Source organism: Dunckerocampus dactyliophorus, chromosome 20 (genome assembly GCF_027744805.1).
Source record: "Dunckerocampus dactyliophorus isolate RoL2022-P2 chromosome 20, RoL_Ddac_1.1, whole genome shotgun sequence".
Classification (NCBI taxonomy): Eukaryota; Metazoa; Chordata; class Actinopteri; order Syngnathiformes; family Syngnathidae; genus Dunckerocampus; species Dunckerocampus dactyliophorus.
Window position 1 is genome coordinate 454312 of NC_072838.1, and position 27321 is coordinate 481632.

The 27321-nt window shown below is 45.7% G+C and overlaps 1 protein-coding gene across 1 annotated transcript; it reads left to right on the forward strand.

Annotated features, from left to right (window-relative positions):
* Positions 1–1284: 1284 nt before the first annotated feature.
* Positions 1285–27258, forward strand: zmym4.1 (zinc finger MYM-type containing 4, tandem duplicate 1). Its single transcript, XM_054763796.1, has 26 exons — positions 1285–1526; positions 4806–5331; positions 5395–5535; positions 5616–5785; positions 8896–9134; positions 9203–9392; positions 11855–12058; positions 12146–12296; positions 12541–12656; positions 14693–14866; positions 16373–16523; positions 16593–16765; positions 16844–16991; positions 17084–17176; positions 17472–17503; positions 17592–17736; positions 18513–18625; positions 18707–18923; positions 19986–20174; positions 20255–20364; positions 21995–22166; positions 24556–24707; positions 24789–24903; positions 24968–25216; positions 25301–25436; positions 26381–27258. Exons 1-26 carry the CDS (start codon positions 1473–1475, stop codon positions 26646–26648), a joined length of 4428 nt encoding a protein of 1475 aa, XP_054619771.1. The 5' UTR covers positions 1285–1472; the 3' UTR covers positions 26649–27258.
* The last annotated feature ends 63 nt before the right edge of the window (positions 27259–27321 follow it).

The following is a 27321-nucleotide window of genomic DNA, read 5'->3' on the forward strand; positions in this document are numbered from 1 at the left end:
GTGTGTGTGGCGTTGAGCGCCATGACCCCCAGCGGTGTTATCCAGTGTGTGTTGATGTGAGACGACTGACGTGCTCATTTTTGCTGCTTTGGTAGCATCGCTCCGATGGTGGGGGTGAGAGATAAATGCTCCAGATGGGGGGGAAAGTGATACTTGGCCCCCGGCGAGGGATTGGATGGACGGCCCAAAAACTGATATTCCAATCCTCCTTCTTTTTTTGCCCCCCCCCCCACAGCCTGAGTGAGCCGTCCCTCCATAACCCAGAGGACAACCTCGTCTTTGAGGGCTTCTGCTGTCTTCTACCCAGGCGACCCCCGCCTCCTCTGCCATCTTGCAGGTCCAAGACCCGCCAACCGACCCACCGGATCCCCTCACCTGCCAGTAAGGCTGACAGCAGCACCCAGCCCGCCTACGTTCACTTGGCCCTCCCCATCCGGCTGGGCTCCAAGCGCCACCCCCCCAGGCCTCGCTCGCACAAACCGGCACAATGTGGTGACCTTCTTCAGCCTTCGGGGGCACAGCTCGGCAAGCTGCCGTCGCAGCCAGACTGGCTGTCTGTCGTCGGGAAGCCGTGCGTTCTGAGCTGCGGCCGGCGGCCCGTCACGGCTGCCGCTTCAGGTGGTGCGGGGCGCCCGCATCTCCACGTGTTCCTGCCGACGGAGACGCACGAGGAGGCGGACGGCAAGTCTGTGGATGAAGGCTTGATGCTTGAGCTGGACAGTAAGATCACAGCACTGAGGCTGCAGCAGGAAGACACCGGTACGCTCGTGACGCCGCCGTGTGTGTGAATGCCTCATTTTGCTCCTAAAGTATGATTATTATTCATATCAGCCGTATGGGTGATGATTACTGCTGGTACCAATATGTTTACTTCCATTTTTTCAATATTATGGAATGATTTTGTCTTTAATTAGCTGATTATGATGATGCCATCCATCCATTTTCAATGCAATATTCATAATTAGCCACAGGGCAGTTGGTTTTATGCAACAATAAAAGACAATGTAACTGTTATTACATACAAATGTTTCAGCAAAATAGTTCATATTTTAATCAACTCAGCGACCTCTAAGAATGACATGAATATGAAAATACATTTTCCCTGAATTGTTGTGTGCAGTAAAGTATTTTTAAAATTGTATTTTGTGTGAAGTTTGTGCAAACTGCATGTCAAGTCAGTCAAAGTACAATCACTAAAGTGATGAGTGTCTTTATTGTTTGTGGTTGCGGTGGTTGGCAGTGTTCGGAAATGTCCACTGGGGGCAGTCGTGAGCCAAGTGTGGTTTCCGTGCTGCCCAAGAGTAAACAAACGAAGAAGACGATGCTCCTCTATCTCGCAACATTCAGCGGCTGGGATGTTCCATTGGTGGTGAATTAACTGTTGCTAACCTGCTGCCGAGTCACGTAAAAGCACCGAGTCGCATTTTTATGCACGATCCAAGCCTTGGGGAATCGCAGCAAACACGGCGGCCATGGAAACTGGCGACGGGCATCAACATCCGGCCGCCAATGAAGTGCAAGTTGCGGTAATGAATCTTCACGCTTCTGCCGCTGCATACATCAGCGATTGTGTTCTAGCTCGCCTGCAAGCTTACATTTCTCCATGCGACGCTTTTATCGACGTTGCTGTTTGTCCTTACACTGCGTGGACGTTCATAAATTTAAAAAGTCCAGCCGTGTTCACTGAGCTAACTAGCAAGTGTGCAGCTTTGGCTCCGTGCTAGCGTTAGCTTAGCATGTGGCCAGCTAGCCGTCTAGTCTACAGGTAATTTAATGAGGAAAGCACACAATATAGTCAACGTAAGCGGAGGTTGTTCTTCTTTGGTAGCTTACAATGGAATTAAACAACACTGTTTTTTACATGGAGCCAACGGACCTGCGACACACTTGAATGTGCTTTCCTGTGGTCTTTATCGTCCAATAGAATCACACACAAACACCAGAAAACACGAAATGCTGCACTCACATCAACGCTGCAACATCAAAACTGCAGTCGACCTGTTCGCCCGCACTCTTAAAGGAGAAGTGCACTTCATCCACAATCCTTATGTAAGACATGAACACACACGTCTTTCCCTTTTCTGTGCTTTCTAAAGATACAAATACATTAAAAGAGACGGCTAATTAATGCACGTAATGGGACGCACCCATTCCACCTATAAAGCCTCCATTTCCATCATATGAGCTGCACATAAAGCACATTGTTGTTATTATTGTTATTAACATTGTTACACCCAAGAACTACCTTACTGGCGTAGTGACACCTCGCCACACCACAACGGCTATTGGAGCTGTGTTGTTGTTTTTGACGCTAGGTGTAGCGTTCCTTTCTATGTTGCTATGTGAAATCAAAGCTGCCAGAATAGTCCAAGTATGACATGTTATCATGAATGTACCTGTTACTACACGCTCACAGCATGGATAGAAAACCACTAAACCTCCTTGGAGCTTTTTGGACCTGTTTTCATAGGTGGGATAGGTGTGTCCCATTACCTGCATTCATTAGCTGCCTCTTTTTACCTCTTTTTATATCTTTTAGAAGGCACAGAAAAGAGAAAGACATGAGTGTTCATGTCTCACATGAGGACTGTGGATCATGGGCAACATTCCACAAAAAGTGCATTTTTCCTTTCAACACTTTATGATGGGACTGTCTGCTGGTGGAGCTTGTGGTTCCAACTCCGTCCAGTAGATGGCAGTATAACTCTGTCATGAACCCTGCCACTGCTGTTTTTAATGATGTTTCAACAATTTTTTATGGAGTCAGACAATCCATCCCAAAGCTCTGAAATGCTGGTCTGCCTGACTCCCCTGTAAAACACACTTTTGACAACTTTGTATTGTATTTATCCCACAGCAGGGAAATTCACTTGTTACAGCAGCAAGCAAGATACGCAAGTAAAGAATACATAGTGACTACAACATGGTTCAGGTGGTGCAGGTGTTGTAGAGCCTGACAGCGGTCGGTATGAAGGACCTGTGGAACCTCTCCTTCTTACACCGTGGGTGTAACAGTCTGCTGCTGAAGGAGCTGCTAAGGGAAACAACAGTGTCATGTAGCGGGTGAGAGGTGTTGTCCATGATGGATGTCAGCTTAGCCAACATCCTTCTCTCCCCCACTTTGAGCCAATCTCTGCTGCTCTTCTTCAAAAAATTAGTCCAACAGGGAAAGGCCGGCAAGTGCCCTCTAGATGTTATCCCTGCAAGGATCATGAAGGAGGTGATAGGTACCAGTGTTCAGCTGCTTCAGGCTGGCTATTGTCCCCACTGCCCTGAAACAAGCCGTAAGTAGACCACTTCTTAAAAAAGGAACCTAGACCCATCAAGTCTGTACATCATGGAGAAACTTGTCTTCTCACGACTGTGGTCATATCTGTCTATCCATAATATTGCTAACAAATTTCAGTCCGGCTTTAGAAGGCGTCACAGTTGTTGAAAGTACACAATGACACCCTCACAGCCCTGGACGCTAAAGACTCTGTTGTGGTGGTGCTTTTAGACCTTCCAGCTGCCACTCAGTCCTCATCTCATGATGACATCTCATGTCATACCGTATCTCACCAGCAGGACTTTTTCAGTCATGATCAGTGAGTTGTCCTCTACAACCGCTCCCCTGTCCTCTAGCGTGCCTCAGGGTTCCATCCTTGGCACCTTATTTTCACTCTACATGCTAGCATTAGGACCAATCATCTCCAGCAGCTCTACCGACCTACCGGTAATGCTGAGTGACACCCCCCACCCCGCACGTGCGAGCTGCCTACAGAGTTTCCCAGAATTTCCTTCATTTAAAGGAAGGAAAAACGGAGTACATTGTTTTAACCCCCAATTTATTGCACAGTGAAGCCAATTTGAACCCCCCCCATCCCCCGCTAGAAACCTTGGTGTGTCTAAAGTTGGATAGGCTAATGAGTTCTGCGGTCAGAGCGACTTTCTCCCACCTCAGTAGCGCTTCATGCTTTGGTCAGCTGGAGGCTTGATGACTGTCATGCCCTTGACACTGGAGGACATCAGCCCCCCCTCTGCAGCTGCTCACCTGCTTACTAATGCTCCGAAGCACACCCATGTCACTCCAGTTCTCCGTTCTCTCCATTGGCCCCCGGTCCAGTTTAGAAGCCTTTTGAAAGCGTACTTGAATGTCCGTCACCCCTCCAAGGCCCTGCGCTCTTCTCAACACACAACATTACAAGTCTCGAGGATGAAATACAAAAAAAGGGTGGGATCGCGCTTTTGCTGCGTTTGCCCCCACAGTCCCTCCCACCTGCACTCCGATCCACTACAGAGTTGTCATTTAAACCTCATGTATTCACACACATGATGTTTACATGCACGGTATGCTAGTGGTGATTCTCTGCATGTGTTTTATTTAGTTTGCTGTAACCTGTTTTTACTCTTGTCAAGTACCTGGGCACCATTGGGACGTTCTAAACTTTGATTGGGTTTTCTGGTCTTATTGGACACATTTGGAGACTAGCATGAAAGCATGTATGGCTCTTCTCAACGGGCAGCGGGTGCTCCATCATGTGGCATTCAAAAGTGACAGAAGAAAGTATTTAAAAACCTGTTTGTTTTGCTTTGTGGTTTTTGCATCCATAAAAATGGCATGCACATGCATCCTGGCCAACTACGCAAATTAGACAACCACCATTACAGTCCTGTGGGAGTCTCTGTACTGTAATGTAGAGGACTGTACTGTACTGTACCGTACTGTACTGTACTGTACTGTACTGTACTGTAGAGAACTGTACTGTACTGTACTGTACTGTACTGTAGAGTACTGTAAGTTTCGTGTTCTTGCTTGTGTGCAGGAAAGAGCCGGTGAAGCAGCAGTAGATGTGGGAGATCCAGGATCTCTCCCTCTTGCTTCTCCTCGTGGAAGTAGTGAAGAGGCCAAGAGGAATAAGTCTCCAAACCAAATGGAAAAGCCCACGTTCAGACATCAAGATGCTGCCATGCAGCTGGTCCCGTGCCGTTGGGAACCTTTAAATCTTGACTCATCCCTTCCAGAAGCGGAGACCGGGACCTCCAGGCCATCAAGTAGTGACAAAACAGAGGAAGAACGTCCGGTTGAAGGAAACGGCGAAGATGAGGACATGGACGCAACCCCCGCACAGGTTTCAGACTCTGAGGATGAGGATGAGGATGAGGATGAGGAGGTGGAGGGGGAGGGGGAGGAGGAGGAGGGACCCGGGACATATTTCACGGGGACGGACAGCAATCTGGATGAGATGATGGACATCGGTACTGTGGATCAGCAGGAACAGGAAGCTCAGATGAAGAAAGATGATGAAGACGTGAAGGACAAGCATGGTAGCAGCTCAGAAGGTCACGCAGGTAATACGTGATGGTGAGTATCAGCTGAGTTGTTGTGTCATGAGGTTGTTGGGTGTCTAACAGTCTTGGTGGGAGAGGATGCAGTCCCCGAGGTGGATGCTGATGTAGAAGCCACGACAGCCGCAGCAGAAGACGAGGAGTCCACGGATGAGAAAGTGCCTTTGGACGCCTCGCCTCTGTCCCACGCCACAGCCGGCACGGCAGGTGAGGCTTCAGCATGCGAGCCACGTGTGAAGAAGAACGCCACAAGAAGCGCTGACTCCTCTAGCTGCTTGACCCCGCAGGTGGCGACATGACCAACGGGATGAAAGTGGTCCAACTTTCTGTCCCGGAGACGAGCGCTTTGCCTCCTTCGCCGCCTGTGAAGATCAAGGACGAGCCCGTGGACGAGGAGTACAATCAGGCGCTGCTTTGCACCCCCACCACCGTGAAGGACGAGCCCAGCACGGCCAAGGTGGGTCACCTGCTCATATGCCAACGGATGAAAGGATGCAACTGGAAAAATCACCTTTGTGATATGCTAGAAATGAATTATTATTATTATTATTATTATTATTATTATTATTCATATGAACTTCATTGCCACAATATTATCATTCATTCCCACAATATTATCATTCATTCCCACAATATTATAATTTATTCCTACAATATTACCATTTATTCCCACAATATTATCATTCTTTCCCACAATACTATCATTCTTTCCCACAATATTACCATTCATTCTCACAATATTATCATTTATTCCCACAATATTATCATTCATTCCCACAATATTACCATTTATTCCCACTATATTATACAGTCAAACTTGTCTATAGCGGCCACTAGAGGGAGTCTGCAAAAGTGGCCGCTATAGACAAATGGCCTCTATAGACAGGTTGGCGTCCAGTTTGAATGTTGACCAGTAGAGGGCACTGCGGACTGCGGATAAAAGTTGTAGAGCACTACTAGGCTTGTTATTATCATGGTTCATGGTTTTAATTCATCCTGAACATGCATGAGTCAAACAGTAGCACATCACATAGTACAATTCACAATTTTGCATGTCCAAAAAGGAGTAGGAAGAAGCAAAGCTTATTTAATCCTACCCCTCATCAATTTCACATCAGTTGCAATACATTTATTCACCTCTTGTTCTTCCAAGTGTACTTTGTAGGTCTACATGACAATGTAGTGCAATCATAGCCAAGGTTTTTACTTACTAAAAGGAAGCTACAGGCTTAATCATAACTGATAGAATATATCCACCACCCACAACAAGCGGCATTACAGTATTGACACACATTGTGCACATTGTCTCACACCAGGAAATAAACGGTGTCACTTGGTACAGGCATTGGCTGGACAGCTATGTAGTGGGGCTTGTTTAACCTTTGCCTTGTGGGCAAGCAGGAAGGAGAGACGATGCTGAGAGATGTGTGTGTGTTCTGAGCTGCTGTCTGGTGGCCGCGTTCAAGAAATAAAGTTGGCAGAAGCAACAGGAGAAGTTTCCTTCTTTGCTTCGGAGCTGAATAACACTGACAAGTTAACAGACTAGTAGCGAACGGAAAAGAAGACGGCTTTGTTTGTGTCGAATACAGAAGATGAGGACTTTGATGGACTTGTGGATGAGGATTGATGAAAAATAACGTGAGTACATTCTAAAATACTTAAATTAAGTACAACCCAACTCAGTTTTGCTCCCGCTGCCGCATGCATGCTAGCGTATGTTTTTTTTTATTGTAGCGTCGCTGGGAGCATGTCCTGTTCCCAGCCTACTTTGCGGTAATGTTTTGGTGCAAATGCTCTTAAAGTTACATGTTTGACCAGGAAATAGCAAGTTCAAAAGAAGACGGCTTTTTTATGTGGAACAACTGACAGTTTGTGTGGATCTTGTGAATGATTGTGACTGAGCTAGGACTCAGTAATTAAAGTCTACACACGACGGCTTCATTGATTGAAAAACCAAACTTTTTCGTGCATGAAGCTTCTACTTGAGTCGGTAATTTGGCCGCTATATGCGGTCAGATATTGACCAAGGGAGACAAAATGGGTGGCCGCTGGCTGCATTACACAGGTGACTGCTATACACAGGGTCTATAACGTAAATTTATAATATAAATTTGCTGGGGGGGATTTTTCATTGGCTGCTCTAGGCAGGTGGCTGTTCTATATAGGTGGCCGCTAAGACAGGTTTGACTCTAATTCATTCCCACAATATTATCATTCATTCCCACAATATTATCATTTATTCCCACAATATTATCATTCATTCCCACAATATTACCATTCATTCTCACAATATTACCATTTATTCCCACAATATTACCATTCATTCCCACAATATTATCATCCATCCATCCATTTTCTATACCGCTTCATCCTCATTAGGGTTGCGGGGGCATGCTGGAGCCTATCCCAGCCTATCCCTGACTTCGGGCGACAGGCGGGGTACACCCTGGACTGGTCGCCAGCCAATCGCAGGGCACATATAGACAAACAACCATTCACACTCACATTCATACCTATGGGCAATTTAGAGTCGCCGATTAACCTCACCTGCATGTTTTTGGGAATGTGGGAGGAAGCCGGAGTACCTGGAGAAAACTTACGCGCACACGGGGAGAACATGCAAACTCCACACAGAAATGCCCAAGGGAGAATCCAACCCAGATCTTCCCCATCTCCAGACTGTTACTGTGTTGGCCAACGTGCTAACTACTAGACCACCGTGCAGCCAATATTATCATTTATTCCCACAATATTATCATTTATTCCCACAATATTATCATTCATTCCCACAATATTATCATTTATTCCCACAATATTATCATTCATTCCCACAATATTATCATTCATTCCCATAATATTATCATTCATTCCTATAATATTATCATTCATTCCCACAATATTACCATTTATTCCCACAATATTATCATTCATTCCCACAATATTCCCACAATATTATCATTTATTCCCACAATATTATCGTTCATTCCTACAATATTCCCACAATATTATTATTCATTCCCACAGTATTATCATTTATTCCCACAATATTACCATTTATTCCCACAATATTATAATTTATTCCCATAATATTACCATTTATTCCCACAATATTACCATTTATACCCACAATATTACCATTTATTCCCATAATATTATCATTTAATGCCCACAATATTATCATTAATTCCCACAATATTATAATTTATTCCCACAATATTACCATTTATTCCCATATTACCATTTATTTTCACATAATATTACCATTGATCATTTACTGACATACATGTAACATTTCTGCTGATTGTTTTCTTGTTAAATAAGAAATTTCGAAGGTTCCTCAGCAGGCCAATAAAACGACAGCCACGGGTTTTAAATGGCCCCCGGGCCGCACTTTAGGCACCCTACTTTTAGGGTCCCATATTGTATAGTACACAGTCCAACCTGTGGACTGTAAGTGGGTGTCACCCCAGTACGAGAGAGTAGAATAGCACCCTCTGTGGTTGTGGAGGTGTCATTACAGTATGTTTGCCAATACTACCGCATGAAAGGTCGTTCTGTTGTCAACAGGACGACTTGCAGATCGGCTTGGTGTACTCGGTGACCCCGCCTGCCAACGCCCCCCAACAGCGAGCCGACTCTTCGTCTGCGTCGTTGCACATGACCTGCGCGCACTGCAAGATGGCGCTGGCGAAAGGGCAGACGGCCTACCAGAGGAAAGGCTCGCCGATGCTCTTCTGCTCCACCGGCTGCCTCACCGCCTCGCTCAGCTCGTCCAAGAGCGTCAAGACCTGCCACCACTGCCAAAAGTGATCACGGCTCTCTCCGTCGCTTTTCCTGCGCAAAGCTAACCTTTCTAAACTCACCTGTGTGGCAGGAGGATCTCCCGGCCTCAGGACATCATCCTGGCACCCGACACGGACGGCATCATGAAGGGCTTCTGCTGCCAGACGTGTCTGACCGCCTTCAGCCGCAGGAGAAGCACAAGGAGCGCCAAAGCCAAACTCTCACCACCCGTGGGTCTGCAGGGTCAGATGGCGTGCAGCATGTGCGCCAAATTCAGCATTGTAAGTCCAACATCGTACTTGTACAATACATACACCTCACTTTGTCTTGGAACACCATGCACACATACCAGAACATACACTCCTCATTCAAATCACTGTGGGACCTTACGGAGGTGCTCGGAAGAATGTACTAGAACGGGTAAGAGAGTCATAAAATGAAAATATTTGGGAAGAGCCATATAATTTATTTTAAGACTGAATTTAATTAAATTTATTTCTTTGTGAGTGTATAATAAGCCTTTGAATGTTTTCTTTGAAATAATGTTGTTATAATACTCCCCATTAATGCGACTTGTGGTGCTGCATGGATCTGCTGATGGCTTTGTAGTCTGGTTGGTACTTGGTGAGGTGTTGAGGCTTTCGTCTGTTAAACGTGATCGTAGGTTGGACTTGATGTTTTAAGATGTGAAAATGACTGTTCCAATGAATCCGTAGATCCAAACATGGTCAAACAACAATGCTCACACGCTTCAATGTGTCATATGTGACAGGAAGCTGGCCTTCGGGTTGAAGTTTTTTCATTTCTGTCCACATGTGCTTGCTCGCCAACTCCGCTTTCTGTCGGGCGATTCTTTCAAAATCTTCATTCAGTGACTTGCACTTATTCACCCACACACTTCAGGTCAGCCACTTCTGCTTCAAAATCTCAGGGGAGACGTCAGGAATGTACCTCAGGTCGACGGTGTTCAGTGAACACTTGTTTGGATGGGTGATGAACTTAAAAAGATGTGTTCATGAAATTCTCCAAAGCGTGATTTGAACGACTGTAGGAGACTGGATGTGAAGCCAGCTAGCTGGTGGAGACCAAAGTTTTGAGAGGACTGACTTGCTGTACATGCATCTTTAAATTGTCTCAGTTTTTCAAGATGTAGTAAACGACCTGTTTCAAGGTCGGTGATAAACAGCTCCAGCTTGTTTCAGAAGCAAACACGGCATGTTGAAGGGATAACACCTTGCATTTTCACCTTGAGCTGGTTCACATGTTCAGTCACATCCACGAGATGGTACAACTTGACGAGCCGCTCAGTTTCGGCTAGCTCAGGATGCTCGATGCCTCTCATTTCAAGGAACGTCCGGATTTCGTTCAAGCAAGCCGCAAAACGGCTGAGCGCCTTCCCTCTTGACAACCAACGCACATTGCTGTGCAGAGCGTGATAGTTCTTTCCAATTTCTTCCAGCAGTGTTTTAAACTGGCCAATAACAACAATGCAGTTGATCACACGAATGACCAGCGACATGACTTGGCCAAGCTGCCTGTCACACGTCTGAGCACAAAGTGCCTCCCGGTGTAGCATGCAGTGGAAACTTAAGATGGGTCTATTTGCATGTTCATGGAGAAGCGCCACAAATCACGGAGCACCATCAGTACACACTGACAGAGCGAACATGAGCGAACTCCATGAAAGACTTGAATGAATCTTCACCTCTTGTGGACCCTTTTATTGGCAGAACAGCAAGACTTTCTTCGCAGTGTCACCAGCAGCATATCTTGCAATCAATCACACTGAAGTGCGACAAATGACTTGGGTCTGTTGACTCATCCAAAGCCAGGGAAAAGAACGGCGCTGCATTTATGTCCTCCACTTGGTTTGCCATCGTAATGGTACGATCATGAACAGTTCTTGCCAACAGAGGCATGTCTTGTCTCCGTTTGATTATCTTGTCTTTGTTCGGAAGATCATCAAAAAGTTCATCAGCTACATCCAGCATGAACGTTGTAGCATAGTCGCCATCTGTGAATGGTTTTCCGTTCCTCACTATTGCTGAAGATCCAGCAAAACTAGCAGAATTATAGTCACCTTGCCGGGTCCATACGCGTAATTGCTGCTGGTAGCTTGCACCCTGCTCAGTAGCTCTTGACACGCTTTCTTCCTGCTGTCTCTTGCAGGGTATTTTGATGCAAAGGTAGCATGGCGTGTGTCCAAGTGCCGTGTTACATTCGACCGTTTCATCGATGCAATTTTGTCACTGCAAATTAGGCACATTGCAGAGCCTGCTGTCTCCACAAAGGCCAACTCTTCAGTCCAGTCATCCTGAAATGTACAATACTCGTCATCTTTTTTTCTTTTCGCCATCTTCGCCAAAGGCTTACCTTTGAGCTAATGACCGAGCAGACTGATTCAAAAGGGGGCGTTTACCTGTTTACCCAGCAACGGCCAACGTAGGATATTATCATGCAATTTAAAATCATGGACAACTGCGCCTGCAGTCAACTGCAGCCCTGAACAAGACATGAGCAGTGGAAAATCGATGGATGGATTAAAACAAACGATAATGTTTTATGTTTTATCTGCAATCATCAAAAGAGCCACACCTGGCTCGTGAGCCATAGGTTCCCAACGCCTGTACTAGAACCTCCTTCAGGTCCAAGTGTAAAATGTGTATTCATGCTATTTTTGTGTTAAAATGTTGATGAGGTGTGTACTTATTTGCTTTCTTTGTTGGGTTTGACGTTGAACCAGAGCAAACACGAGGTGGTCCTGAGCGGCACGGTCCACAGGATGTGCAGCGACTCGTGCTTCAAGCGCTTCCGCACCACCAACCACCTGACCATGGCGGGCTGTGCCAACTGCGGCTCCTTCTGCCACGTGCGCCCGCTGCTGCTGAGGATGGAGGGCAGCAGCAAGACGCTGTGCAACATGGACTGTCTGACAAAGTATAAAAACGTACGTCTGATGCAGAGGTGAATTAAAAGTGGGGTTCCTTGCGCTCGCAGATCACACTCACAACATTTCTTTTTTTCCTCTGGAAAGAAAACCAAAATGAGTCTGCCGTGCTCCATGTGTCGCTCTCCACGGCCGATAGCAGACATGGTCCACAACAAAGGCACCGATGACTCTGTCAGTCTCTTCTGTAGCAGCAGCTGCGTCATGGCCTTCATGGTCCAGAGCGTCAGCTCCTCAGGTATGCACCTCCGCCTCCTTTGCCTCCTTACATGGATTCATTTTACATTCTTCATTCCTGATAAGAAACCAGCACACACACACAACACACACCATTCTGGGATCAAATGTCTCTCAAGGTTATTTTATTTTCCGTATCCCTCCCATGTTGAAGGCCAGTGTTTCCCATGCATTGGTCAGTGAATAATATGCAGAATGTTGATGTGTGTAGACGTATGACTTGTTCCAATTGTCACCATCTGCAGGTGCACACATGAACTGTGACAACTGTGGCAAGCACACGGTGCCGGCGTACCACCTGGCCATGTCCGATACCACCATCAGGAACTTCTGCACGCTGTCCTGTGTCATGTCCTTCCAGGTAGTCCTGGCAGAAACACGACAAGCCCTCACGGCTTCACTCTTTCATGCTTTTTCTAAAACATATGAATGAATAAGTAATGAGATCTGTTATCAGTCAGTAATATGCATATTTCGTAGGGGCGTCACCAGACACTCTGTTCACGAGACCAGACCGTCTGTAAGGACTAGACCACATTTTAACATGACTTTTAAGAAAAGTACTAGGGATGAGCGAGTATACCACTATCTGTATCTGTCCACCCATCTCAGTGATCCATATCCGTGTCTGTACTCAGGGTGGGCGGGGGAATACACCAAAAGTGGGCGTGGTTTAGCTGGAAATGGGTTGGGGCTTAAATCAGCACATTATTTTAAAGGGATAGCTGGGATGTTTTGCCATGAAGTTGTATGACATCCCCATCAGCAGTTAACCCTCACTTGGTCCCGTGAGTCCAGTTCTGGTCGGATTTTGGTGATGAAGAATGTAGTTCCACGTAGTTTACACAATTGTGGCTTCTCAAAACACACATTTGCATCATAAAAGCGTTTTCATCACATACACAAGAATGGAGAGGTGGCAGTGTGCAGGGATACGGCAGGAGACAAGTATACAGTACTCGTTTCATGCTCGTACTCGTCTAAAACGAGTATCTCATCCTGAAAAAGTACAATGAAAAATATATGACAATATATTGCAATCTACTAATGTCATTTGTACTACATTACACTCCTCTGCACTCTGTGTGTATGCTAGCGGCCCCGCCTCCACCCACCCAGACTAAGAAAATGTATGCCTGGCAAAAGGGCTCACTCTGTTCATGCCGTTGTTCTATGGAACAAACGCGCCTAGGTGCTGAAAGCAATGCACAGAGTGAACTCTCTTCCTTCCAGACACGCATGCACATGGCAACATATTGATGATCCACTTCTTGTTCATTGATTTATTTATTCTCATGCCAGGCCTAGTGCCCACCACACACTCTTTGAAGAAGACATCTTGTCACGTTTTAATCTTGTCAGATCTTGTGACACCCCAACTATTCACTATCAAGCATAAAAAGAGGGAAACAAAGTCCTATAGAAATAGAAGGCATTCAGAAGACGTACTGAAAGATGTGATGATCTGTAGTGCTGTACACTGGCCACTAGGTGTCAGTAAATGTTACTGGAATGTTGGCTGAGACACACAAGCGCCGGACTTGATCGCCGGAACAACAGGCTTTTATTGCAGCTTTGAATGATCTCGCAACAAGTAAGACTACTGTTGCCACACTGTTGTGATGCCACTTCCTGTGCGACACCCCCACTCAGCTGCCCAGCACCACAACATTTACTGCAACACACACACCACCACCAGTCGTATTTATGTACCCAATATATCTGTCATCTACTATATTGTATATATGTACAATATAGTGTACTGTGGTGTATTGGCTACATATGTACTACATAGTGTAGCATATTGTGTATACTGTATGTACAATATAGTGTACTGCGGTGTATTGGCTACATATGTACTACATAGTGTAGCATATTGTGTATACTGTATGTACAATATAGTGTACTGTGGTGTATTGGCTACATATGTACTACATAGTGTAGCATATTGTGTATACTGTATGTACAATATAGTGTACTGTGGTGTATTGGCTACATATGTACTACATAGTGTAGCATATTGTGTATACTGTATGTACAATATAGTGTACTGTGGTGTATTGGCTACATATTGTGTATACTGTATGTACAATATAGTGTACTGAGGTGTATTGGCTACATATGTACTACATGGTGTAGCATATTGTGTATACTGTATGTACAGTATAGTGTACTGTAGTATGTACAGTATATATGAGTGTAAAGGTGATAGGCTGTAGTAATGTAACAAGGTCTATTTCAAAGGAAAGGCTTGTATTTTTGAAAGAAGGAATCCTACTTCATGGAAATGGACTTATCACGGGGTGGGGTGGGGCGGGGTGTCTTGAAGCGGTTCTGCTGTTACTGTCTTGGCTTGGGTTGTGTTTGTGGTGAGTCATGTGTCGTTTGTGCTTGCAGGAGAAGTTCAAGGTGAAACAGAAGCAAGCCAGCGTCTTTCCAAAGCTGTCTGTGGCGTCCAGCCAGGACCAGAGCGCCACGCTTCACCCGCTGAAGCTAACCACGTCAGCAACGCTGAACTGCGCTCACTGTGCTCGCAAGATGTCTTCTAAGCCTGAAGTCATCCAGATCAAGGTAACACACACACACACACACACACAGGATGCATTGGTGTTGCATTCATGTTGTGTTGTTGGATTGTGGACATTTGGCTTCCGTCTCATCATCTTTGTACTTTGGGTGTGCTCGTGTTCGTGTGTGCAGCTTTGAAGCGTTGCAGGTGTTTTTACCTTCCTCCTGGCCTTGTGTCACAGCAAACTGAGACGTTTCACATGAAGTCAGGGCTGCCCAAAGTTTCCACCGAGGGCGGCATAGTGAAAAGTGAAAGGATACATTTTCTAAAGCAAGCACAGAGATATCCAGACACCTTTTTGATGTTTTTGTCTTATTGGGGAGAAATTATGACTATGAAACCTGTTTGCTTTTGATTTTCACTAATATTTTTTTCATCTTGTACTATTATGACTTTATTCTTATCATATTTTTGACTTTATTATTGTAATACGTCCAAAAATGTTTTTGTTTCTCACATTACGACTTTTTTCCCCTTATATTTCACCTTTTATGCATTTTTTTCTCTTAATATTCTGACTTTTACTCTGTATTTCATTATTGTTAAATTACCGGTCTTTTTTCCGTTTTTGCTGTTTTTTTCTCTGAAATATTTTTCTTACATTTGTACACAATGTTTGCTGGTAGTTTGGACAGAGAACAAGAAAAACAATCAAAAATATCTACAAAAATAAAACAAAAAAAGAATAACCCAAAGAAAGCAAAACAAAAACCCACAAGGTAAGCCACACACAGCCCAAAGGGACAGAGGTCCAAGTCTGGGAGGATAAGACAAATACATGTAAACCAAGCAAAGCAAATGCATAGATGAATAAAACAATAGGTGGCCATAATAAATAACATTAGGGAGATCAGCTAGATTTAAAGGTATGGAAACACTAAGAAGGGTCCCCATACATTTTGGAATGATTCTTCTGCGTTCCAAATGGAAGCAGGACATGACATCTCTCAGCCATTGAGCGTGGGTGGGCGGGGCAGCGTGCTTCCACCTTAACAACATTGCCCGTCTGTCCAAGAGACAAGCGAAGGACAAACGACGTTGTCTTGTGGGGGTCAAACGCAAGTGCGGTACGCCTGTGGTGCCAAAGAGCGCGATCAAAGGGTTGGGTTGCAAATCTAATTTGACAATCACAGTAAGAGTTTGTTTTGGAATGTTCTTGTTGATGGTATTTTTGGAATGCGCCGAGGGCCAATCACACAACAGCCACGGGCTTGTACGTTTTTAAAATCTGGTAATATTATAACTGTAATAATAGCACTTTTTGCCAAATCAATTTTCCAAAAATTTCAGCTTTATTCTTCTTTTTTTGTTTCTTTGTTTCCTATAATATTTCACCTTTTATGCAGTTTTTTTCTGTCTCTTGAGAGTTTATCCTTATTTTTGTCAAATTGTTTCTGTTTTTGAATTTTCTTGTGGTATTTTTCGAATGTGCCGAGGGCTGTAAATGGCCCCCAAGGCGCCCTTTGGACCCCCGTGCATGAAATGCTCATCGGTGACTGTGTGTGCAGAACAAGCTGGTGTTTGTGTGTGACGTGAGCTGCGCCGAGCAGTTCAAGACAGCCAAAAATGTGACCAGCCGGTGTGGCTACTGCAAGATGGACAAGATCTGCAAGGAGGTCAAGAGAGTCAACTCCAAAAACCACTTCTTCTGCAGCAACGGTAAGACGAGCCGCACGGTTTGAGGTCTTGTGGTTTGCACCGTTGCTCGTCTCCTCCTCGTCCCCGCAGGCTGCAAGCTGCTGTACGAGCACGAGCTGGAAAAAAGCTGGGGCAAGCACTGCACGTCGTGCGGCTACTGCCGGCGCGTCTCCAAGAAGCTGGTGACGGAGCTGTACGGCGGCTCCACGGAGGAGTTCTGCTCGGAGGACTGCAGGTCCAAGTACACCATGCTCTTCTGCCACGTAAGCCTCGTCACGCTCGTCCCGGACGCTATGTGCGCGTTCACGCGGCTCACGAGTTCACCATCTGCTGTCGGCCAGGTCGCCAAGTGCACCTCGTGTGGCCAGAAAGGCAAACTGAAGCAAAGTCTGGTCATGCTGGGAGACGTCATGAACTTCTGCGACCTGCCTTGTTTGTTCCAGTTCTGCAACCTCCAAGTCAAAACGCAGGGCGACATCTTCCCGCCAGGTGGGCCCCCCTTCCGGCTTCAGCCTCTCATTACAGTAGATGAAAAATTCTCACCGCTGATGTGTGACGGCTCCTGGCCGGTGTTGTTGCAGACTCGCAGGAGGCCACGCCCGTCATCGCCAACGTTGTCTCGCTGGCATGCGAACCGGCGAGTCCCGGCACCCCCGAGAGACCTTCCCAGCAAAGTAGATAACGCATGCACACCGGCTACAAGAGCGCAGACCTCCACCAACGAAGCCTCGTAGCTGTAGCTTTATTAGCATGCCGTGCTTGAACTTCCCCTTCAGTCTTGTAGGAGGCACTCATGTGCTTGAGACCGCCTCTAAGTCATGTTTGTAGCTGTCCCACATTACAGGAAATCAAGCGCATAGTTGATTAGCTGCTCTTGAGCCTAACCTAAGAAACCCTCTCTGCTTGGTGGAGGTAAGAACAAGTCAAGAAAAGCACATTTCAAGCTGCCGTGCTTTTGTCTCCTCGCAGGTGCAGACTCACTAACACAGGACTCTGAACTGGTGAGCAGCCGTGCATCGTTTAGTCTTCTATGTAGCAAACATTATCATGCGGGGAAGGAAATGAGTCCGCTTTACGCAATCTTTCCAGGCCAGCGTGAATGCCGACTGGGAGAAACCGCAGCATAGCTCCGCCTCCAGGACGCAGAAGAATAAAGCTCTGCTGTGCAAGCCGCTGGTGCAGAACAAGGGCATCTCGTGCAAGGTGCAGACGGCCAGTGTGGAGGCACAGACGGGTATGAGCCGCTCCAAACTTGGCCCTCGTTGAGTCATGTGTGGTAACAATAGACGCAGGGCTGCTGTGGCACATCACAAGGCTCCGGTTTGTTTTTTTGGAACAATAGTTGTTAGTTACAGTACAGTCCTGTAGTCCACTTAGGAAATGTGGGATCCCAAAGGGATCTGTTGTGGTTGGGGGGGTGCTATCATTTGCATCATTGCATAAATGTACATAGAATTTGACAACAAGTGCCTGGAAAAACATGAAATACAAAGCAAATATGTTTCCAATGTTCTGTTGCTTTTTTTTTTTTTTTTTTTTTTAAATGTCGCAAGCAATACGGAGAGCTTTTAGATGAGGGAGGGGGCGTTTTGTGGAAATGAGTGATACGTCTTTTCTTTTAGAGCTGGGGTGTCCAAAGTGTGGCCTGTGGCACAATAGAAATAAAAATGTTAAAAATTACTATTCTACCAAAATGTTTTTTAAATACAAATATAAAAAAAAATTGTATAAAAAAAAAAGTTCAAAAGTTTATACAAGAATACCCTGTTTTAAATTTATTTTTTACCTTATGAAAAGAGCAAAAAAAGCATCTTTATTGAAAAAAAGGGCTCCAGAGGGGTGTGCATAGTTGCTAAATATAGCAAGAAAGTGGCTAGGATGGCAGCACTGATCCCTCCTGCTACATCATCTTCTTGTCTGGCACTATGAGGTGTGCTGAGAGGATGTCCCATTATAATGTGTTGATTTGTAACACGGGACGCATTTGATGCCTCGGCCCTCTTCCTGTAGATCTCTCCCTGCCGAAGATCGTGGTCCTGCCCGTTCCCGTGCCGGTCTACGTCCCTGTGCCTATGAGCATGTACAGCCAATGCACCCCCAAGGCTGTGGGCGTACCACTGCCGGTAGGTAAACGCCACCTTGAGGGACCTGTAGATGCAAGTCTTGGTGTTAGCATGGCGCTCAGGACGGTGTCCCTCCTGCAGCTGCCCGTGCCCGTGCTCCTCCCCGTCACCACCAGCAACGCCGACCGCATCGTGGAGACAATCAAGAAGATCAAAGAGAAGTTCCCGGAGGACCCATTCGAGGCGGAGCTCATCCTCATGGCTGAGATGGTGGCCGAGCAGACCGGAAACGCCGGCGGTGGGGAGACTGAAGCGGACAAAAAGGCGGAGAAGGAATCGGAAGGCGGTCCTGCCGGAGGTAGGAGAATGGATTACAGTTTGTGTCGGCAAGTTCCGGTCCACCGTCTTCTTCTTAACTGTAAAAAGTATTTTCCCACTCTCTTCTGGATATTGTGATCTACAACAGACAGATAAAACTGTTCCATCCATCCATCCATTTTCATCCGCTTATCCGGGTCCGGATCGCGGGGTCAGCAGTCTCAGTCGGGAAGTCCAGACTTCCAGTCCCCCCTGGAGGACACCAAGGTGTTCCCAGGCCAGCTGTGAGCCATAATCCCTCCAGCGTGTCCTAGGTCTGTCCCGGGGCCTTCTCCCAGCCGGGCATGCCCGGAACACCTCCCCAGGGAGGCATCCAGACTAGATGCCCGAACCACCTCAACTGGCTCCTCTCCATGTGAAGGAGCAGCGGCTCTACTCTGAGCCCCTCCCAGATGAGCGAGCTCCTCCCCCCATCTCTTAGGGGGAGTCCAGCCACCCTACGGAGGAAACTCATTTCAGCCGCTCGTATCCGCCATCTCCTTCTTTCGGTCACGACCCAAAGCTCATGACCATAGGTGAGGGTGGGAACATAGATGGGGGGTAAATTGAGGGCTTTGCCTTCCAGCTCAGCTCTCTCTTCACCACGAAGGTCCGGTCGCCTGTTCACCGGATGTTCACATGTAGACCGGTTGGGCAAACTCCCATGTGCCCTCCAGTGTAGATCAAACTATTACTAGGAATAAAAGCCACCCTGTTCTTTGAATTCACCTCACACACACACACACACACACACACACACACACACACACACACACATGCATGCACATGTAGTGTCACCGGCCATCCTTTCTGTCTCCTGGCTGAGGCTCCTAAGCAAGGATTGGTGGAAAGCAGATGAGCCGAATGCACCAACACACACTTGATGTTTCCTTATGAGGACGTTTTGAGACGACCTGGACCTCGCTAAGCCTTGGTTGGTGGGATGATGGCTTATGTCTACTCCTATGAAAACTTCCATTCAGGCAATTAGTCTTGTTTGACAGCTGCTAGAAGAAAAGCAGATGGTTTACCTGCACACGTGCATGGGTGGCTACATTTACAGACGCCATGAGCGCCTACAGTGACGACCTGGACACGGACGACTTGGCCAGTCTGCTCAACAACTGGGACGAGCCCTCATCAGACGCCGGTCCCGCCGCCGGCCAAGCCGGTCCTGCCGTCAGGAAGCCTATTTCCAATGCTCCTCCACCGCCCCCACCTCCCATGGACATCGAAGCAGACTTCCCTGTCGGTGAGCGATCCGACTTGACCCCGTGATGAATTTCCCCCGAGGCGGGTTTGTGACGTGCACTGTGGTTTCCCCGCCGCTAGAAACGCTGGAGAAGATGGCCCATCTGCGAGAGCTGTCACCGCAGCCCGCCAGCCCCTCACCTGCCGCCTTGCGACGACGACAAGCGTCCCGCAAATCCAGAGACAAGAAGGTAACCGCTAGACAGTGCAGAAGAATTATTCTAGGCCGGGGTGGTCCGAAGTGTGGCCCCCACAACATTCTCTAAACGTCATTTAACAACAAAAAAACTCCAAAAGCAAAAATGGGAAAAATTAATTTTACAAAAATGAAGTCCAAATATTAAGAGAAAGAAGTTATCATCTAACGAGTCATTTTACCACCATCATGTCATAAAATAACATCATTTGTGGAGCATAAAGTTGAAATATTTCAGCAAGAAGATGTTAAGGCCCTGTCACACCTTGACGATTTAGCCAGCGCATGCCCGACGTGATCATTTTGATGGCATACGTTGAACTATCAGCGTTTTTTTCAATTTAGGGCATATACATAGCGTATTCATAACGAGTTCGAAGTATACATGACGTATTCGTAACTTATATAGAACGTCTCTATAACTTATAGACAACTTATACCAACAAATGCGTAGCGTGTTGCCGGCATTCACAACTTATGCCCAATGCCAGTGTAATTTATGCAAACCGCACGGCAGCGTATGGCCGACGATCACGTGCCGTAGCCTAGAAAAAGGCTGCCACTAGATGACGCAAATCACAACCTCACTAGACATCGCAGTGTCAACATCACCATCATGCCGAAGAAAATTTCGAAGACCGCTGCCAAGAAATATCAGGGCAGTGACGGAGGGATCCATCACCACCCACAGCCTCCCCCTCCCACTCTCACTCTGATGGAGATGACGGAGGTTCTAACGCCTCTCAGGCATCGTCAATGGTATCAGAAGCTGCTTCCCCGGCGGCCTCCATCTCCTCTCAGTCAACGCTTGCCATGAAGAGAGCCAAGAAGACAGTTTTGTCTCAAGGTATGTTGACGTATTACAACTTGTGCGTAACTTACAAATAACATGTGTGAACGGGCGTCAACGATGGCATAACTTATTGCTAAGGTGTGACAGGGCCTTTATGTGGTAATATTAGGAGAAATATCATAACTAACTAACAAAGTTAGCATTTTTGGAAAAAGTTTGAATATTCAGAAAAAAAGTCTGATTATCGTTATTATTGTTATTATTGGGAATAAAGTCGTCATTACACGAAGAAAGTTGAAATAGCAAAAAAAATGGCAGAATTGAAAGAAACAGCTGTCATTTGATGAGAAAGTCAAAATATGAAGAGAAAAAAAGTTGATTTTACGAGAATAAACTTGTAATATTATGAGAAAAAATAATGTTTTAGTAGCTTGGAGTTGAAATATTAATTTTAAAAAATGAAGTTGTAATTTTTGGAAAATTAGGATGCAGAAATGTTACAGTACAAGGAGAATAAAGTCCAAATATTATAGAAATAAAATGACAATTTTATGAGAAGAATATTTGCAAAAAGAAAGTTGAAATATTTGGAAAATTACAAACAGCAGTAGCAAATTAGGGGAAAAAGAGCACACATAAAAAAAAGAGTGAAGTTGATATGAATAATATAGTTTTTCACCTCCAGTATATGACAAAGCTGACATGCACTAGCAGTTTCCACGTATGAGCATGTATTAGCACGCAGCGCTGTTTTTGTTTGTTATTTTTAAGTTGAAACAGGAAGCGGAACATCTTGTAGAATGCATTTTACCCCCCCTGTTTTGTCCGTTAGGGTCGTAAACGGCTATCCAAGGCAGCAGCCACGCCCACCAAAAAAGACTCCGCCTACAAGGCCGCGGTTGGCAACGTCCCGAAACTGAAGAGCGAATACGGCATGGATGCCTGGAAGCGCTGGGTCCGCTGGAGGGACGGTCAGCCCAACGTGGAGATGCCACGTATTGGATGTAAGTATTTTTAGGAGGCGTTTCATTTGCTGTCACATACATAGAATACGAATACACGCGCTCCACCTTGGCTTTGCTGCACACGCACGCCGAGTTCCCACACACCACACCTGAAAAGTGAGAAATACTTTGGTTAGCCTTACATAGTCATCAAAAATACCTTGTAGCCCGGGGGTGTATGAAATGCCACCCGGGGACCACGTCTGTTATTGGCCCTCGGCATCCATCCATTTTCTATGCCGCTTCTCCTCATTAGGGTCGCGGGGGCATGCTGGAGCCTATCCCAGCAGACTTTGGGCGACAGGCGGGGTACACCCTGGACTGGTCGCCAGCCAATGGCAGGGCACATATAGACAAACACTCACATTCATACCTATGGACAATTTAGAGTCTCCAATGAAGCTAACATGCATGTGGGAGGAAACCGGAGTACCCGGAGAAAACCCACACGCGCACGGGGAGAACATGCAAACCCCACACAGATGTCCTGACTGTGTGGCCAACATGCTAACCACTCGGCCACCATGCGGCATACAGTATTAAAAAAAAAACAAAACATCCATTCGTCATTAGTGACGTAACGGCGTGTGATTAGATACGACGCTCGTTTGTAACGCTGAGATGAGCTACTTTTAAAGAGCAAAGATCTTCCTCCTACTACACACGTAGACAACATATATATTTGTAAATACACGTTGTATATGTATATCAGGGGCACACATGCTTTTTCAGCACGCAAGAGACAAGCCAAAATGATCTACCTCTTACTGTAAAAGAGGGAAACACACTGTAGAACATGGACGTAGAGGTTCTTCAATCATTCACAATTCATTATGGAAATAAAGATAACTACACATAATCCCTCATGTATTACATCCAGCATCCAGCATTTGCTATCAAACATCACACGTATCGATGAGGTGGAAATGATGATGCAAAAGACAAGGCAAACGTATGAAAAAGCTTTTAGCAATGGACACACAGCCTTCCAATTTATCCTGAAATAACAGTAAACAGGTGGAAGTGTAGAAAACACTCATTTCCATAGTGGAGTTTAGGATGCCAAGCAAAGCCATCAAACGATTGCTTTCTTTTCGGCATAACTAGCTGCTACAAGTCAACGCATAACTTTTATTATATCATTTACAAAAAAGAAAACGGCAGCAAAAATGGAAAAATCTGCAGTCATTTGACAAGAGTAAAGTCCAAATATTAAGAGAAAGAAGTTGTAATCTAACATTTTTACCAGAATGACATGATATTATTAGGAAAAATAATGTCATTTAGGTAGCATCAAGTAGAAATATTCAAGAAAAAAAGAGCTTCTTCTGTATCTTATGATGACATCATTATGGATCATTTAATCTCATATGAGAATATCATGAGAAACAAAAGGAATCAAGTTGTCATTTGTGGACAAACAGCAGAAGTAAAAGTAAAAGCAGCTGTAATTTTACCAAAATAAAGTCAAACTATGACAAGAAAAATGTTGGAAAATGTTCTGAGAATAAACTAATATGAGGGAAAATAATGTACAGGGTGGGCCAAAAGAAGGGTTCCAGTTGCTTCATTGTTAAGGTGAAGCCCTACCCTGTACATCTGTGCATCAGTACATCAGTGCATCTGTGCATCTGTATTCTTATGACACTTTCTTATGTTACAATGTTGTATTTGGAAGTGAGACCTTAAAGCAATTTTTTTTTAACACCGAGTTCCATTGACCCGGACTTCCTTTTATGGGCGTGCCCAGGCAAACGCTGTAGCCCTGCTCTCCCCCCGCTCTGCTTCGCTCTGCTCTGTTGGCCGTGTTAGCATTTATGGCTCCCAGGAAATGTTTGTCGGGGTGTGCCTAAAGAGGTGAGCTTCAGGCAGAAGTGGTTGGAGTTGCTGATTCCCGACCAGAAAGAGAAAAATATGCTCATCTGTCAGTCACAACGTTACTTGGTGGTGTTGAAGAGTCAGAAGAGCAAGTTGTAAGTAACAATTTATCAGCGTCCTGTGTGTATTTTGTGTAAGTAATGGGACAAAAGGGGCTCGGCGGCTGTCTGGAAGTCCTCGGGAGCGCTCGGGTGTGTGACCGATCACAGCGGAGCGGGCTTGGCGGGAGGCATACCCGGAGGAGGGCCTTGGGTGGAGTATATTACAAAGACCGTTTGGGCGGGAGGCAGGAAACGCCACAGAGTCTGTAAGATCTACAATGCTTTCTGTGTGGGTTATCCCCTTTTGCTTTTTCCCCCCATTACTGTACCCAAAATGAAGCATCGCCTTAATCGTGAGGTGGAGTGGCATGGTGTAGCGTTCCATCATGACAGTGCATGCTTTCACCAGTAGTCCCTCCTGTATGATTAGAAAGTGTTGAGAGAAGACTTGCTTTGTTTTTGCGTGCTAGCGCGCCCCCTGGTGCTGAAAGACGACATCCTGCGCTGCACCACGGCCGAGCTGAGCTACGGCCTCTGCTGCTTCGTGGCCGAGGTCAAGCGGCCCAACGGCGAGCGCTACTCCCCCGACGGCCTCTTCTACCTCTGCCTGGGCATCCAACAGGCAAGCCACTCCCCCCTCCCCCGCCGAGAGCGGTGGACGTCAGCGTGGTCAGCTCTGACTAACTTGTCTGGTCTCTTGCAGCATTTGTTTGAGAACGGGCGAGTGGAGAACATTTTCATGGACCCCTTCTACTGCAAGTTCTCCACCGAGTTCACCGGAACGCTCAGAGGCTTCCGGCCTTCCCTCACGGCCAGCGGTGAGTCCGTGTTGACACGTCATGCATAGATGTTTTTTCACACTACGCCCTCCCCACTCTGCAGGATACATCCACTCCCGCGTGGAGGAGGAGTACCTGTGGGACTGCAAGCAGCTGGGCGTCTACTCACCCATCGTCCTCCTCAACACGCTGCTCTTCTTCTTCTGCAAGAACTTTGGCTTCACCACGGTGGAGCAGCACCGCCAGCTGTCCTTCGCCCACGTCATGCGCTGCACCAAGACCGACCACAGCAGCGGCAAGACCACCTTCTTGCGCTTCTACCCGCCTATACCCCCCGCTGACGTCCAGCCAGGTACGCAGCTTGAACGTGGAGGCACATTGTGTTGTTGACCTGCGTTGAATCCACGCTTGTGTGCGTGTGCACGTGTGTGTTTAGATTCAGATTTCCTCCCGCCAGCAAAGAAGCGCAAAGAAGAGGAGGCCAAAGAGGAGAGGATCCTGGAGATGATGGAGAACACGGACAATCCTCTCCGCTGTCCGGTCCGCCTCTATGAGTTCTACCTGTCCAAGTGGTGCGTGCGCTATTTTCTTTCTTTGTCTTGTCTTGTTGGATCGTTTCAAGTCTGGACAGCAGGGGTGTCCAAACCTTTTCCACAGAGGGCTGCTTGCTAAAAAAAAAAAAAAGCTAACTTTTACCTTTTGTCGTTTTGTTTTTATATTTAAAAAAAAAAAACAGCGTGCATCTCAGCTTTCTTCGTCTTATTGGTGACAAAGCTTACTATCAACGTTTTAGCCTTGACCCTTGACCCTTTTTTACTCCTTTTTCACTTCTTTTCTCCTCTCAGCCTTTTTCTTGTCATATTACGTCTTTATTCTCATCACATTTTCATTTATTATTAGAACTCATGTTGACTTTATTATGGTAATATTCAAACTTTGACCCTACCTCATTTTCTTAACTTTATTTTCATATGACAACTTTTTTCCTGTAATATGTCAACTTGATGCTGTTTTTTTCTCTTAACATGACTTTACTCCCAATATTTAATCTTTATTTTTGTAAAATGACTGCTCTTTTTTTTCCATTTTTGCTGTTTTCTCATTTTCTTGTGATTGATATTTTTAGATGTGCTGAGGGCCACTAATAAAAAACACTTGAGGGGATGCTACTTTTATTCTCTCGTAATATTATGACTTTATTTGACTTTATTATCATAATATTCTAACATTCTGCCAACATAATTTTCCAGAAATTGCAACTTCATTCTTTGTTTTTCATCTTACGACTTTTTTTCCTGCAATATTACAACTTGATGGGATTGTTTTCCTCTTAATATTCTGACTGTATTTACTAATACTTGCAATTTATTCTGGTACATTTACTGCTCCTTTTGCCATTTCTCCTACCCCCGGGCCACACTTTGGACACCCCTGGTGTGCAGCAAACCTTTAAAGCATTTAAAGTAACTTCTCCGCCGTGTGTGTGTGTGTGTGTGTGTGTATGTGCGTGTGTTAGCTCGGAGACGGTGAAGCAGCGTACCGACATGTTCTACCTTCTCCCCGAGCGCTGCTGCGTGCCCAACAGCCCGCTGTGGTTCTCGTCCACGCCACTCGGCGAGGACACCAAGGAGGCCATGCTCACTCGCATCCTCACTGTGCGAGACCTGCACGTCGCGGCGAGGCAGCGGACTCTAGAGCCCAAAGACGACAATGATGCCGGCAATGACAAAGACGAATTTGGCGGAGACGAGGACGAGGATAACGTAGGAGACTATTGGGAATAACGAGGCAGCTCGTGTTTTTTGAAGGTCGGACTAGCCACATGTTCATCCACATCTTGAGACGCTTTTTCTGCTTCTTGTCTGGTGTTACTTTTTTTTTTCCCTCTTTCAAAGTTTGGACGCACTTCCTTGCACCCCAGACCTTGTCAAAGCTCGCTTCACTCCTTCCAACTTCAACTTCTGAAATAATAACTGGAATAACTGGTGACTTTTTGGGGTGGGGAATGTATTGGATCATACTTAAAAAAAAAAAAAAAAAATTAAGTTCAGCCAATAGATTGTGACATTAAACCGTCCTCTTTTTTTTTTGTTGTTTTTTTTTTTTTTTGTTTTTTAGGGTCTGTTCCCCTCTTTAATCCAAATACTGTAGGTGACCTATTTCAATTAATTCAGTGTAGTTTGTCTTGTATTTAGAAAGATCTGACAAAGCAAATAATAATCCGCAGAAATCAAGCTACAATTTACTCAAGTTATGTCTTTCAAAGCACCTTTTAAGACATGCCATGATGGCCTTTACTGGATATTAGGTATGTAAACGTGTAAAAGTCACATGTTCCTTCACACAGCATTTTGTATTGATCACTTTTTAATAAAATACAACCAACTATCTGCACATCTTGACTAGCAGTGTTATTTTACAAACCTTATATTAATATTGTTTATTCAAACCACCTTT